Source organism: Coptis chinensis, chromosome 3, assembly GCF_015680905.1.
Source record: "Coptis chinensis isolate HL-2020 chromosome 3, ASM1568090v1, whole genome shotgun sequence".
NCBI classification, from domain to species: Eukaryota; Viridiplantae; Streptophyta; class Magnoliopsida; order Ranunculales; family Ranunculaceae; genus Coptis; species Coptis chinensis.
Window position 1 is genome coordinate 71720561 of NC_141458.1, and position 11352 is coordinate 71731912.

The 11352-nt window shown below is 37.1% G+C and overlaps 2 protein-coding genes across 2 annotated transcripts; both read right to left on the reverse strand.

Annotated features, from left to right (window-relative positions):
* Positions 1-1536: 1536 nt before the first annotated feature.
* LOC147510675 (uncharacterized) lies at positions 1537-2869 on the reverse strand. The gene is made up of 2 exons (XM_086598215.1): positions 2420-2869; positions 1537-1662 (listed from the first exon to the last, which is right to left on the reverse strand). Exons 1-2 carry the CDS (start codon positions 2867-2869, stop codon positions 1537-1539), a joined length of 576 nt encoding a protein of 191 aa, XP_086454341.1.
* Positions 2870-2882: 13 nt separating this feature from the next.
* Positions 2883-4383, reverse strand: LOC147510676 (uncharacterized). The gene is made up of 3 exons (XM_086598216.1): positions 4083-4383; positions 3407-3754; positions 2883-3292 (listed from the first exon to the last, which is right to left on the reverse strand). Exons 1-3 carry the CDS (start codon positions 4381-4383, stop codon positions 2883-2885), a joined length of 1059 nt encoding a protein of 352 aa, XP_086454342.1.
* Between the last annotated feature and the right edge of the window lie 6969 nt (positions 4384-11352).

The window sequence follows — 11352 nt, forward strand, 5'->3', positions numbered from 1 at the left end:
GAAGGAAATCCATCAATTGAAAACTGATATGAAGCTGCAATCTGAAAAAGCTGAGAATAGTTTATCGAATAAACTGGCTGAACGTGCAGAGGCTGTGAAGAAGATTCTTGAAGACTTTGATTCCGAGAGAAAGAAATGTGCCAAAGCCCCTGAAGCTGCTGATGTTGAATTCAACACTGTCATGGCCGCAGTAAACTCCCTTGGCGACAAGCTGGATATTTGCAAACCCTTTGTTCCACATAACATTCTTGTGGAGAATGGGATGATTTCTGATGATGAAGAAGGAAATATAGCACCTTCTAATCCTGATGTGACTGATCCCACCACCTCGCAAATTACTCCTGATGCTGCTCAAAACATTGATATTGATTTGGCTGATGTCGAAGCCTTTCTCAACAATCCTCCCCTCTAGACTATGATCTTTTTGATTCAAGTGTTGTATTCTCTAAACAAGTTATACTTTTTGATTGCTATAATTTCTAACTTCCATTGGTTTTTGCCATGACTGTTTGCCATTATTTGTATTTTTCCTTATTTGCACTTACAACCATCAAAAATCAAATTTTTCGATACCCTCAACAAGGAGAACGTATCAGCTATATAATATCAACAAAAAATATAATTTTCGATACCCTCAACTAAAAAGAGAGTATCGGCAATACTTAGACTTGTCTAAAATAGAAAATATAATTTTCGATACCCTCAACCAAAAAGAGAGTATCGTTGATACTTAGACTTGAATTAAAAAGAAAATACAATTTTCGATACCCTCAACCAAAAAGAGAGTATCAACGATACTTGGACTTGTATCAAAAAGAAAATATAATTTTTGATACCCTCAACCAAAAAGATAGTATCGACGATACTTAGACTTGTATCAAAAAGAAAATATAATTTTCGATACTCTCAACCAAAAAGAGTATCGACGATATTTAGACTTGTATCAAAAAGAAAATATAATTTTCGATACCCTCAACCAAAAAGAGAGTATCGAAGATACTTAGACTTGTATCAAAAAGGAAAATATAATTTTCGATACCCTCAACCAAAAAGAGAGTATCGACGATATTTAGACTTGAATTAAAAAGAAAATACAATTTTCGATACCATAAACCAAAAAGAGAGTATCGACGATACTTAGACTTGTATCAAAAAGAAAATATAATTTTTGATACCCTCAACCAAAAAGAGAGTATCGACGATACTTAGACTTGAATTAAAAAGAAAATACAATTTTCGATACCTTCAACCAAAAAGAGAGTATCGACGATACTTAGACTTGTATCAAAAAGAAAATATAATTTTCGATACCCTCAACGAAAAAGAGAGTATCGACTATACTTAGACTTGAATTAAAAAGGAAATACAATTTTTGATACCCTCAACCAAAAAGAGAGTATCGACGATACTTAGACTTGTATCAAAAAGAAAATATAATTTTCGATACCCTCAACCAAAAAGAGAGTATCGACGATACTTAGACTTGTATCATAAATCATTGCAACATACCTTTATTATCGAATGATCTCTAATGCCTCATCCTTTGCTGATATCTCGCCTGATATTATCATTTATGTAATGCCTCATCACTGTTAGCTTGATAATACGCCTGAGATCAACATCTCTGTCAACCTCAGGACTTTTTATGTCTGATATCTGCCACTGTTTTTGATGTCAGGACTTTTTGACAATATGCCTGACATCAACATCTCTGTTAACCTCAGGATTTTTTATGCCTAATATCTGCCACTGTTTTTGATATCAGGACCTTTTGACAATATGCCAGATATCAACACGTCTGTCGATATCAGGACTTCTTACGCCTAATATCAACATTTCTGTCAATACTAGGATTTTGACAATATGCCTGATTCCAACACGTCTGTTGATACCAGGACTTTTTACGCCTGATGTCACCATTTCTGCGGACACTAGGACTTCTTACACCTGATATCTGTCATTGTTTATGATATCAGGACTTTTTGAAGATACGCCTGATATCAATATTACTATCGATACCAGGACTTCTTATGCCTGATATCAATATTACTATCGATACCAGGACTTTTTATGCCTGATATATGCCTCTGTTTCTGATATCAGGACTTTTCAACAATATGCCTAATATCAATATTACTATCGATACCAGGACTTTTTATGCCTAATATCTGCCTCTGTTTCTGATATCAGGACTTTTCAACAATATGCCTGATATCAATATTACTATCGATGCTAGGACTTTTTATGCCTGATATCAATATTTCTATTGATACCAGGACCTTTTATCATATGATAACACCATATATTTTTACACGAAAATTGAAATTTGAAACTTGAATCCCTTTGTATTGAATTGAAAATTCATACTACACAGCTTAATTCCCCATAAAATTTGAAAAATACATTATTGATAGAATACCTTCAGATTATTGACATTCTGGGGATTTGTTAGCAACTCACCATCAGCCTTCTTTAGATAGTATGCTCCATTTATTCCCACCTTATGGATAATGTATGGACCTTCCCAATTTGTCGATAACTTTCCAGCTCCCTTTTCTTTTGTCGCCTGTGTAACCTCTTTCATCACTAAGTCATCTTCTTGGAAATTTCTTTCTTTAACTTTCTTATTAAATGCTTTTCTGAGCTGCCTGTGATAGGAATCAAGCTTCATTCTTGCTAGCTCTTTTCTCTCTTCTAAATTCAAGACTTCTGCCTGCATCCCCTGGTCATTCAACCCTTTTTCTACAAGCATTGTCCTTGATGTCGATACTACCATCTCAGCTGGAGTCACTACTTCCATACCATAAGCTAGAGTAAATGGTGATTCCCCCGTTGCTACTCTTGGAGTTGTTCTGTATGCCCACAACATACTGTTTAACTCATCAACCCATAAACTTTTTTTTATCCTCCAGCTTCCTTTTGATGTTGTCCATAATGGTCTTATTTGTTGCTTCAGCTTGCCCATTCCCTTGAGCGTAATATGGTGCCGATGTAAAGTATTTAATCCTGTATGATTCTAAAAAATCTTTCACTTTACCACCAATGAATTGAGGCCCATTATCCGATATAATAGCATATGGCAATCCGTATCGGCAAACCACTCTTTCAAATAGAAAACCGATGATGTCCTGCTCTTTGACATGTTGCAAGGCTATCTCTTCTACCCACTTAGTGAAGTAGTCAGTTACTGCTAACATGAATCTTTTCTTCCCTTTTCTAGGTACTAGAGGACCGACGATGTCCATCCCCCATAATGCGAACGACCATGGGTTTGAGACACAATGTAACTCCTCTGTTGGCACATGAATGGCATGTCCATGCTTCTGACATTGATTACACTTTTTCGCATATCACAGACAGTCCCTCCGCATTTGTGGCCAGAAATATCCCTGCCTTACAATCTTACTTGCCAACGATTTTCCTGCCTTATGATTCCCACATTCCCCTTCATGCATTTCTGCAATAATTTTATGAGAATCTTCTTTTGATATACATTTTAAATGTGGTCCCCCTATATTTTTTTGATACAACTGATCGTCAATTAATAGATATCTTTCAGCTTCTCCTTTTACCCTTCTAGCCTCATTCTTATCTGATGGCAGTTTCCCTTCTGACAAAAACAATATATAATCGCTCAACCATGACACCACCAACGTGTCTATTTCCATCACCTGTGTATCTTTTATACTAATACTTGGGATTTGCTGAACACCGATATGCAACAGACGACCTTCCTCATTTTCAAGCATAGCAGCTACATATGCCAATGCATTATCATGTCAGTTTTCTCCCCTGTCGAGATGCTGAAAAACAATCTTCCTGAAATCTTTGAGCTTTAGTCTTACCAAATTCAAATAATCTATCATCTTATCGCACTTTGCCGAATATCCTCCATTGATTTGGCTTATCACTAACTGAGAATCGCTGAAAACTGATAAGTCTTTGATGTTTAACGATTTAGCTATCTCCAAACCTATTATTAGAGCCTCATATTCAGCTTCATTGTTAGACGCGTGAAACCCTAAAAATGGCTGATTTCGAGTCTTTGGTTTTTACGGAGTTATCGACAAAGACACCGATACCACATCCTTTTTGGCCTGATGATCCATCTACAAAAAGCCTCCATCCATTTGTGCCAACCCAAGGATCATCCTCATCCATTGCATTATCATGCTCTTGTAACAATAGAAGATTATCTTCTTCAGCCTTCCAATCTTCATCTTCTATAGGAAAATCTGCTAAGAAATCAGCTAGAACTTGGCTTTTCTCCGATACTCTATTCATATATTCAATCCCAAACTCATCAATAAGAACTGACCACTTCACCATTCTGCCCAACTTAGCTGTCTTAGCTAAGGTTTGCTTCAGAGGAAGATTTGTCATTACTACTACTGAATGGGATTGAAAATAAGGTTTTAGCCATTGAGTAGAATATAAGAGAGCTAACGCATACTTTTCTAACATTAAGTATCGAGTTTCAGCTTCGAGCATTGTTTTAGATTGAAAATACATAGGTCGCTCAGCTCCATCTTCCATTTTGATGAGTACTGAACTGATAGCGAAATCCAAAACAGCGAGGTATAAGAATAACATATCGCCTTCCTCTGGTTTTATCAGAGTTGGTACTTCTTGCAGATACCTTTTTAACTCAGTGAACGCGAGTTCGCATTCCTCATCCCATACAAACTTTGTATTCTTCTTCAACAATTTGAATAAAGACTTACATCTATCGGAAGTTCAAGATATAAATCTATTCAAAGCTGCAATCCTGCCTATAAACTTTTGAATTTGCTTTCTTGTACTAGGCGAAGGCATCTGTTGGATAGCTCGAATCTGATCTGGATTAACATCAATTCCTCGTTTTGTGACGATATATCCAAGAAATTTTCCTGCACTTACCCCGAAAGTACACTTTTCAGGGTTAAGCTTCATATTGAACTGTCGAAATATTCGAAACACCGTATCCAAATCTTGAACATGATTACTTGCCTTTTTCGATTTGATGACCATATCATTTATGTATACTTCCACAATATGCTTAATCAGATGTTTGAACATCTTTTCCACCAGTTGCTGATACGTTGCCCCTGCATTCTTCAAACCGAATGGCATTCTAATGAAACAGTAAAGACCCCCTTCAACAACAAATGCTATCTTCAATTGATCTAATACTGACATAATTATCTGGAAATAACCAGAATGACCATCGCAGAAACTCAACAATTCAAACCCAGCTGTTCTATCCACCAATTCGTTAATTCTAGGCATCGGATAATAGTCCTTCAGGCATTGCTTGTTAACATCCGTGAAATCAACACATATCCGAACCTTGCCATTCTTTTTCGAGACAACCACAATGTTTGCAACCCATTCTAAATTATCAATCTCTTTGATGATTCCACATTCTAGCATTTTCTAAATTTCATTTTGTACTACTTGTGCATATATCGGTCTGACCCTTCTATGACGTTGATGAACTGGGGTTGCTCCTTCTCGCATATTCAACTTATGGGAACATATCTGAGGGTCGATACCAGGTAGATCAACCATCGACCAGGCAAATATATCTTTATTTTTCTTTAAAAAATCAACCAAATCACTCTAAATTTCTGAACTCATCTATGCTCCAATGAAAGTGAAGCGACTTTCATTGTCTTGCCCGATATTGATCTTTTGCACTTCTTCCATTGTCTTACTTGGAATTATCTCGGACTCCATCTCCATCTCCGATATGAATCTAAAGTCCTCCTAATGGTTTTTGCTATCGGATTTTCGAGATAAACTTTCCATTAATTGCTATATGTCGACTTCCGAGACGCCCCCAGTGTCCACTTTCTTCTCTTTCATCATACCCTTCATGGTAACAAAATTGCACTTCTCAGATTCTTACTGGTCACCTCTTATCTCATGTGGCCCATACGCTGTCGGAAATATGATAACTTGATAAAAAGTACTCGGAATTGCTCTCATAGCATGTATCCATTTTCTTCCCAAAATAGCATTATGATCAGAATGATGCTTTATGACTATAAACTTAGTCATAATAGTGTGTGGGCCTGCCCTTACTGGCAACTTGATTTCCCCCACTGGTCTTGTTGAGATTCCATTAAAACCATACAAATTAAACTGTGGTTCTTTTAAATGGGACTCATAAAATCCGATGCATGTATATGCTTTCCAAAACAAAATATTGACGGAACTACCACAATCCACCAATATCTTTTGTACATCATAACCTGATATTCTTAATGTAATCAACAGAGCATTATCATGAGGTAACATTACCTTTGACAGATCGTCAGGTACAAACATAATAGCTCCAGGTATACTTGCCAATATGAGAGCAGGGTCTACTGGTATCGGCTCCACATTTACCTCCAGCACCTCCTTGACTGTCGATATCTTTTGAATTTTATCCCTTATGATTTTCTTCTGTGGGATAACCCCCTTATATATCATATTAATCACCCCTAACGGCTTATCATTCATCACTGTCGCTACCTCTGGTCTAGCATCAGCTCTAAACTCCATGAGTTTTCCATCTCTCATAATCGATCTACTCCCCTAAGCAATTGAAGACACTTGTTCGTCTCATGATTCTTTACCTTGTGAAAATTACAGAAAGGTTTATCTTCTATCTCCCGAGGTTTGTGAGTCAGATGTTGGAAATAAGGCTCTTTCCTAACCCTCCTAAAGATATCTTCCAATGTAGTATTAATAGCGACATAATTGGATGGATCCAACTCCTCTCTTAATGACCTTTCGAATTTCTTCTTCTATGAAGGTTGTCCCTCAGATTTCGAATAAGACTAATTCAACTTCCTCTTATCGGATTTATGATGGGTTTCTTCTTTTGCCGAGTTACTTGCCTCAAACACTTGTAACACCGGTTGAACTAAAGCTGATAGACCACCCTTTTCAACTTGCACGTCTTTCTCGGCTTTATCATAGAGATCTCTTAGAGTCTTAATATCCTTTCAAAGCATATACTTTGTGCATATCGGATGCAGGAATGAGTCTTGATTGAAATGCCATTACTGTTGTCATCTCTTACTCATCCAAATGTTCTACTAACTGCGCTTCTACCTTGAATCGCGACAAGAAACCTTTCAGAGATTCCTTCTTTCCTTGTTTCAGTTGGAATAAAGCCAACACCTGCTTTGGTTTCACCCGCTGATGCCCATAATTGGTTAGAAATTTTTCTTCAATCTCCCTATAACCTGATATTGATCCCTCTTGTAAAGAATAAAACCACTTTAATGCCTTCCCCTTCAGACTTGAAGAAAAAGACTTGCATAACAATGAATCTAGATATGCAGTTCCCTTATATATATAGAGAACTGATGCCGGTATGCAAAGAGATGGTTTATCGGATCCGATGATCCATCATATTGAGTGAATTTAGGCAATTTAAACTTCGGCGGAAGAGGCATCATTTCAATACTTTGATGTATCAGATTCCAACTAACATCATCTGCCAACTTCCTTATTGACGCTGAAGTCTTCTCGAGCACTTGATTTCCCAATTATTTTAACATCATTTCTTGCATCATTTCGTTAGTGATGGGCTGTGGTGTCGGCATTTCAGCTGCTGGCGATACTTCTGCCCCTTTCTTATTTCTTATTGATGCCTTTCCCCTATCATGACTACCTAATTTCAAACTACATTCCTCCTCTTCTTCCTCCTGAAAATCCCTAACCACATTACTTGGACCTCCCTTATTGACCCTGATTCTCCTTTAGCAAAATTGCATTCTGCCTCTACTTCTTTCAATCTTTTCAACACTTCCTGAAGCGACACCTCCACATTCATGTTTGTTTCCATCTCCCCTCAACTTACTGAAGCTCTTGTGTTTCTTGTATCCGATTGATTATCATTCTCCATTCTTTTGCTGTTTGCTTTCTTCCTAGGAGCCATTGTAAGCGACTTCACACTCTTCTATCACACTTCCTTCACTCAAATCTGTAAAAAAAACTCTGGATTCTATATCGTAGAAAAGAAAATCGAAAAGTTTCTTGTTCTAGATCCACAGACGGCGCCAATGTGGTTGGCAAGAACACTTACTTCCCATTAATGTTCTTAGTTCACACAATTCCTGATGAAGATATGAATGGAAGATGAAGAGAAGCGATGCGTTTATTAATTGATGATAAAGTTTGTTACAATTTCTCTCTGGTTCACTCTTTCTCTCTCCTGTTTATACAATTTTTTGTAATATGAATTGAATTCATTCTTTCTTCCTCATCCAGCCTTTTTATAGTCTTCCCAAATGCCTTTGACCCAGCCTCCTTTCGCCACGTGTCCTTCCTCTTTGTATTTTCTTTCCCGCTTTATGCCTGCAAACATTTCAAATACCCCTGACATCTATCGAGATATTGGCCCTTATGCCAATATCTCAAGTTTTAAAATATTGAAAGAAACATATCTATGAGTACGATTTGCCCACTACAAAATTGTCTTTGGATACCATGTACGCTGCGCTGTAATTAGTAGAAGTCTTTTATTTCCTCACGGTTGAATGAAACTTTTGTCTTTACCAAAAAATAAAATAAAATAAATGAAACTTTTATTGATATATAGAACAAAGACAACAGTACATCCTCTCGCTCTCTCTAGAAAAAACCTATACTGGAAACAGGGGCGGATCCAGGATTGTCACTCAAGGGGGCTGCTACAACTAACATACACTACAAATATATTTTTTTGGGTGAATTATACACTATTAAAACTAGTATTTTTTTTTCGACGGAAAAATTGGGTGTGCTACAGCCCACCCCTGGATCCGTCCCTGACTTGAATTCTGGGTAACCATGAAGTGGTTCACTCATTTTTTTTTCTGATAATAATTGGTTCACTCAAATCAATGAATTAGCACTCCACCCGTTATATGAACTCCACTTATACGAACTCCTAAAAAACCCCACCATGAAAAACAATGAATTAGAAGCTAAATTTTGGTGGAGATATTATTCTCTCCAAAATATAGATCATCTTTAGAAAAAATCAGCACATTTAAAAATGTCTAGACATATCACATTTTGCTTACAATGTTATAAAATTATCCAACCGTTCAAAATTTTCAAATTTCAAAACAACTTTTGACAAAGTTAAACATGTTTGTTTGGGCTAATTTTTTGTAGGGATATTCTCTATTATGAGAAGACTATCTTCACCAAAAATTAGCCCTCAATTTATTTTATAAATCAACTTTTGGTGGTGGAGTTAATTTGGAGTTCATATAACGGGCTCGTAGAAATATTTAGAAGTAAAAATGGCCACCAAAAACTTTTGCTTGCTGGTCACCCACTAGTTTGCAGTTTAGGAATCAACACAAAGATCTTTGTTAGGGACATCTTATCTCTCAAGCACGTGGCACACACACAGTCCACATACAACAACTTTGCCAATTCGATTCTACTCCAAAAACATGAGCACTCGCCAAGATCGGTTTCGCACTAATGACTTATCATTCGACTTCATCTCGTGACATCATCATTTGTCACCCTCATAATTGCTATTATTAGCATTAGACCTTTATCTACTGCAACACTCAAATCATTGTCATCATTACCACCTTAACCACACTCTTTCTATATCAGCTCAAACATCATAATATTAGGAATCACCGCACACGTGCAGTCTGTGAGGACATGTCGCTCATCTTGATAACACACATGTCCATACCACCACACCTCCAACCAACTATTTGCTCACAACACCTATAAAAACCACACATAACTACGTTGGCTTGATTCCAGTCTCACCCAAAAAAATATTGGATACATAGTCATCTTCTTACTCATGAAAAACAATCATTTCCATCTACCAACACATTCTCATTTTCTCCACTTAGATTAGAGCTAAGTCATAAACATATAAAACAAAAGCATTGCACGTAGAACTTTGAGGAAAGAGAAAATGATGGTACTCTAGCAATCTAGTGATCAAAACGCATTAGATTAGTGGTTATAAAAGGATGGGTGAACTAGTGTTACCCCCACTAGATGAGCCAATTGGGATTTCCCCCCACTAGATGGGAAATTAGGGTCTCCCCCCTAAACACACGGTCAACTTGGTTTGACCGTTAACTTTCAAGTCAAACAACTGAAAATAACATAAATGCCCCCACCTAATTAAAATTGAACATTTTCTTTTTGAAAACAATGAGGGCATTTATGTAATTTTCAATTGTTTGACTTGCAAGTTAACGGTCAAACCAAATTGACTGTGTGTTTAGGGGGGAGGCCCTAATTTCCCATCTAGTGGGAGTAATACTAGTTAACCCTAAAAAGATAGATGAACAAATTTAATTTATTAAAATAGTTTCTAATAGGAACCTAAATCTATTATTTTCGAATACTTAACCAAAACACATGATCTCAATGTCCAAGATCATCAAATACAGCGTATCCTGTATTCCTATTTCGGCCCCCAACATATCAAATGCAGAAGTCTTTCAGCCTTCTCTTCTCTCCTTTTTTTCTGTTCCCTGCTTGTTCTATTAAGCGATTTCAATACGCTAGAAAATCTTGTGACCAGGTTAGACTTGGCGGCTGCTTCAGGCATGTTACTTCTTTGAAGAAGCGATCTGCAAGCCTACTCAAATTTGCACGCACGCGTATTGCTACTCATTACCAATTTGAAACTGGAAATAGAGATAAGAGCATCTGAAGAAAACTATGGTACAACGTAATGCAAGGATCAAAGTGATTCTGTTGTTAAGCTAAAGTCAGGTGATTAGAGATTTATAATTGGGTGCTGTATTGGGCGCCACTCAAATTAGATCGGGCAGCCTCCAGCCCAAATCCAAACAACAAAGCCCAAACAAAAGCCCAGTACACCTCCCCAAATTGCGAAACCGGGAAACCTATTCTAACCGGTCATCTTTGTCGTCCAAAACCCTTCGACGTTTGTTATCGCCCTAACAAAAAAAAACCCAAAATCAACAATCGGCGAAAATTGAAGCAAACATAACATCCACAGCTATTTCGAAATCAGCTTCTTATCCTCACTCACAGCTATTTCGAAAAAGTCACTCCAACTTCAACTTCAAAATCACCGCCGATTGTTACTCCAACTTCAAACCGCGTCGTCAGGACTCAGGCATCAATCAATTGAGACAAATTTAGAAGTCATCAATCACTGTGGAAAGATATAGGTAAGTTCCTTAACAGTACTTTAAGTTTCTAATGTCAGTCAAAGTTCTTGTTAAAATATCGCATTATAATTGGTACCCTCTGGTACACCATTCTATATTTCCAAGTTCGCTCGCTCTCTCTCAACGAACGAGCGAACTCGGTCTATACGGAACATTCATTAAAGATGTCAAGCGTGTCGTCGTTAAGGTTCAT

Bases quoted from the DNA above. Each gene is read 5' to 3' on its own strand.
- LOC147510675 (XM_086598215.1), bottom strand. From the start codon at position 2,869: ATGTTGTGGGCATACAGAACAACTCCAAGAGTAGCAACGGGGGAATCA. The intron at 1,663-2,419 runs GTATTCTATCAA...CATCAAAAACAG, and splicing joins AGAATGTCAATAATCTGAAG to TGGCAGATATCAGACATAAA.
- LOC147510676 (XM_086598216.1), bottom strand. From the start codon at position 4,383: ATGACAAATCTTCCTCTGAAGCAAACCTTAGCTAAGACAGCTAAGTTG. The intron at 3,755-4,082 runs GTATCGGTGTCT...TGGCATATGTAG, and splicing joins ATCAGGCCAAAAAGGATGTG to CTGCTATGCTTGAAAATGAG. The intron at 3,293-3,406 runs GTAAGATTGTAA...ATGTGCCAACAG, and splicing joins GGCAGGAAAATCGTTGGCAA to AGGAGTTACATTGTGTCTCA.